Below are 1,040 nucleotides of genomic sequence, written 5' to 3'. Positions count from 1 at the left end.
GAGATGCTTCCTCAAATCGTTAAGGAAATGTAATCATTAAAGTTAATTAAATTCCTTACCATTCTCATCACTTATACTCAACAAAACTATTGAGCACTGTTCCTCACATGCCTTTCTTTCACATCTATTAAATGTGGAGTCTACCCTGACCTGCTAGAGTCTACTGAAATATTCACTGAATTACTGAAATACTGTAATATTAGTGGGAGTCATTAGTGTCTGATTTCATCTTTTGTGTGTGTTGCAGTCCTTTGTGAAGGACTACATGATCTCCATCACCAGACTGCTGCTAGGTCTCGACTCCATGCCTGGATCTGGCTTCCTGTGTGCTGTGAGTGCAATCACTCAATCCATAATGAGACTGTATCTGGACTATTATGCCCATAATGATGGCGGTCATAATGAAATTGAGGACATTGATGATGATATTGCTGTGATATTCCTTCTAGATGAAGATCACAGAGGAGGATTTGTGGATCCGCAGTTATGGTCGTCTCTACCAGAAGCTGTGCTCGTCGACAGGAGACATTCCCATCGGCATCTACCGCACTGAAGCGCATAAACTGCCCGTCTCAGAGGTACCTGCTTGTGCATCTTTCTTTCATTTTTTGTTATAGCGTTTCGGTGGAGGAATGAGACCATCGTGTGGCTTGACTCAGTCTCAGGTGTCCATCACGGTGGAGGACTACGAGGATACACGCGAACCCCGCGAGCCTCTGCTCTGCCGCTCCGGTCTTCACCGTAACTCCACGTCGTCCGAGCCTCCCTCCTCATCATCACACGCCATGGACCACCCGCTCCTGAGGAGGAAGAGCATGCAGTGGGCGCGGCGGTTGAGTCGTAAAGGTGGGCGGGGCTCCAGCGGGGCCAAGGGAGTGGGGAGTGCCGCCGAGCGCATCAGCCAGCAGAGACTGAACCTGTTCCGCCGCTCCGAGAGACAGGAGCTCAACGCTTTGGTCCGCACACGCATGAAACATCTGGGGCTCTCGCCATCTGGATTTAGTGAGTGTGCACACCGCTGGGTGATCCACTGTAGCTAA

General features: G+C 49.7%; 1 protein-coding gene across 1 annotated transcript; it reads left to right on the top strand.

The window, feature by feature from the left end:
* The first annotated feature begins 265 nt into the window (after nt 1-265).
* On the top strand, nt 266-1,040 carry LOC107736966 (potassium channel subfamily T member 2-like). Its single transcript, XM_016548357.1, has 3 exons — nt 266-331; nt 450-578; nt 660-1,040. Exons 1-3 carry the CDS (start codon nt 266-268, stop codon nt 1,038-1,040), a joined length of 576 nt encoding a protein of 191 aa, XP_016403843.1.

This window comes from Sinocyclocheilus rhinocerous, unplaced genomic scaffold, assembly GCF_001515625.1.
Source record: "Sinocyclocheilus rhinocerous isolate Xijiao unplaced genomic scaffold, SAMN03320098_v1.1 scaffold554, whole genome shotgun sequence".
Classification (NCBI taxonomy): Eukaryota; Metazoa; Chordata; class Actinopteri; order Cypriniformes; family Cyprinidae; genus Sinocyclocheilus; species Sinocyclocheilus rhinocerous.
Note: the sequence above shows the minus strand (reverse complement) of the source record. Positions and strands in the feature narration are given on the sequence as shown.

Coding starts and splice junctions, on each gene's coding strand:
- LOC107736966 (XM_016548357.1), top strand. CDS start 266: ATGATCTCCATCACCAGACTGCTGCTAGGTCTCGACTCCATGCCTGGA. Junction 332..449: donor GATCTGGCTTCCTGTGTGCT/GTGAGTGCAATC, acceptor TATTCCTTCTAG/ATGAAGATCACAGAGGAGGA. Junction 579..659: donor ATAAACTGCCCGTCTCAGAG/GTACCTGCTTGT, acceptor GGCTTGACTCAG/TCTCAGGTGTCCATCACGGT.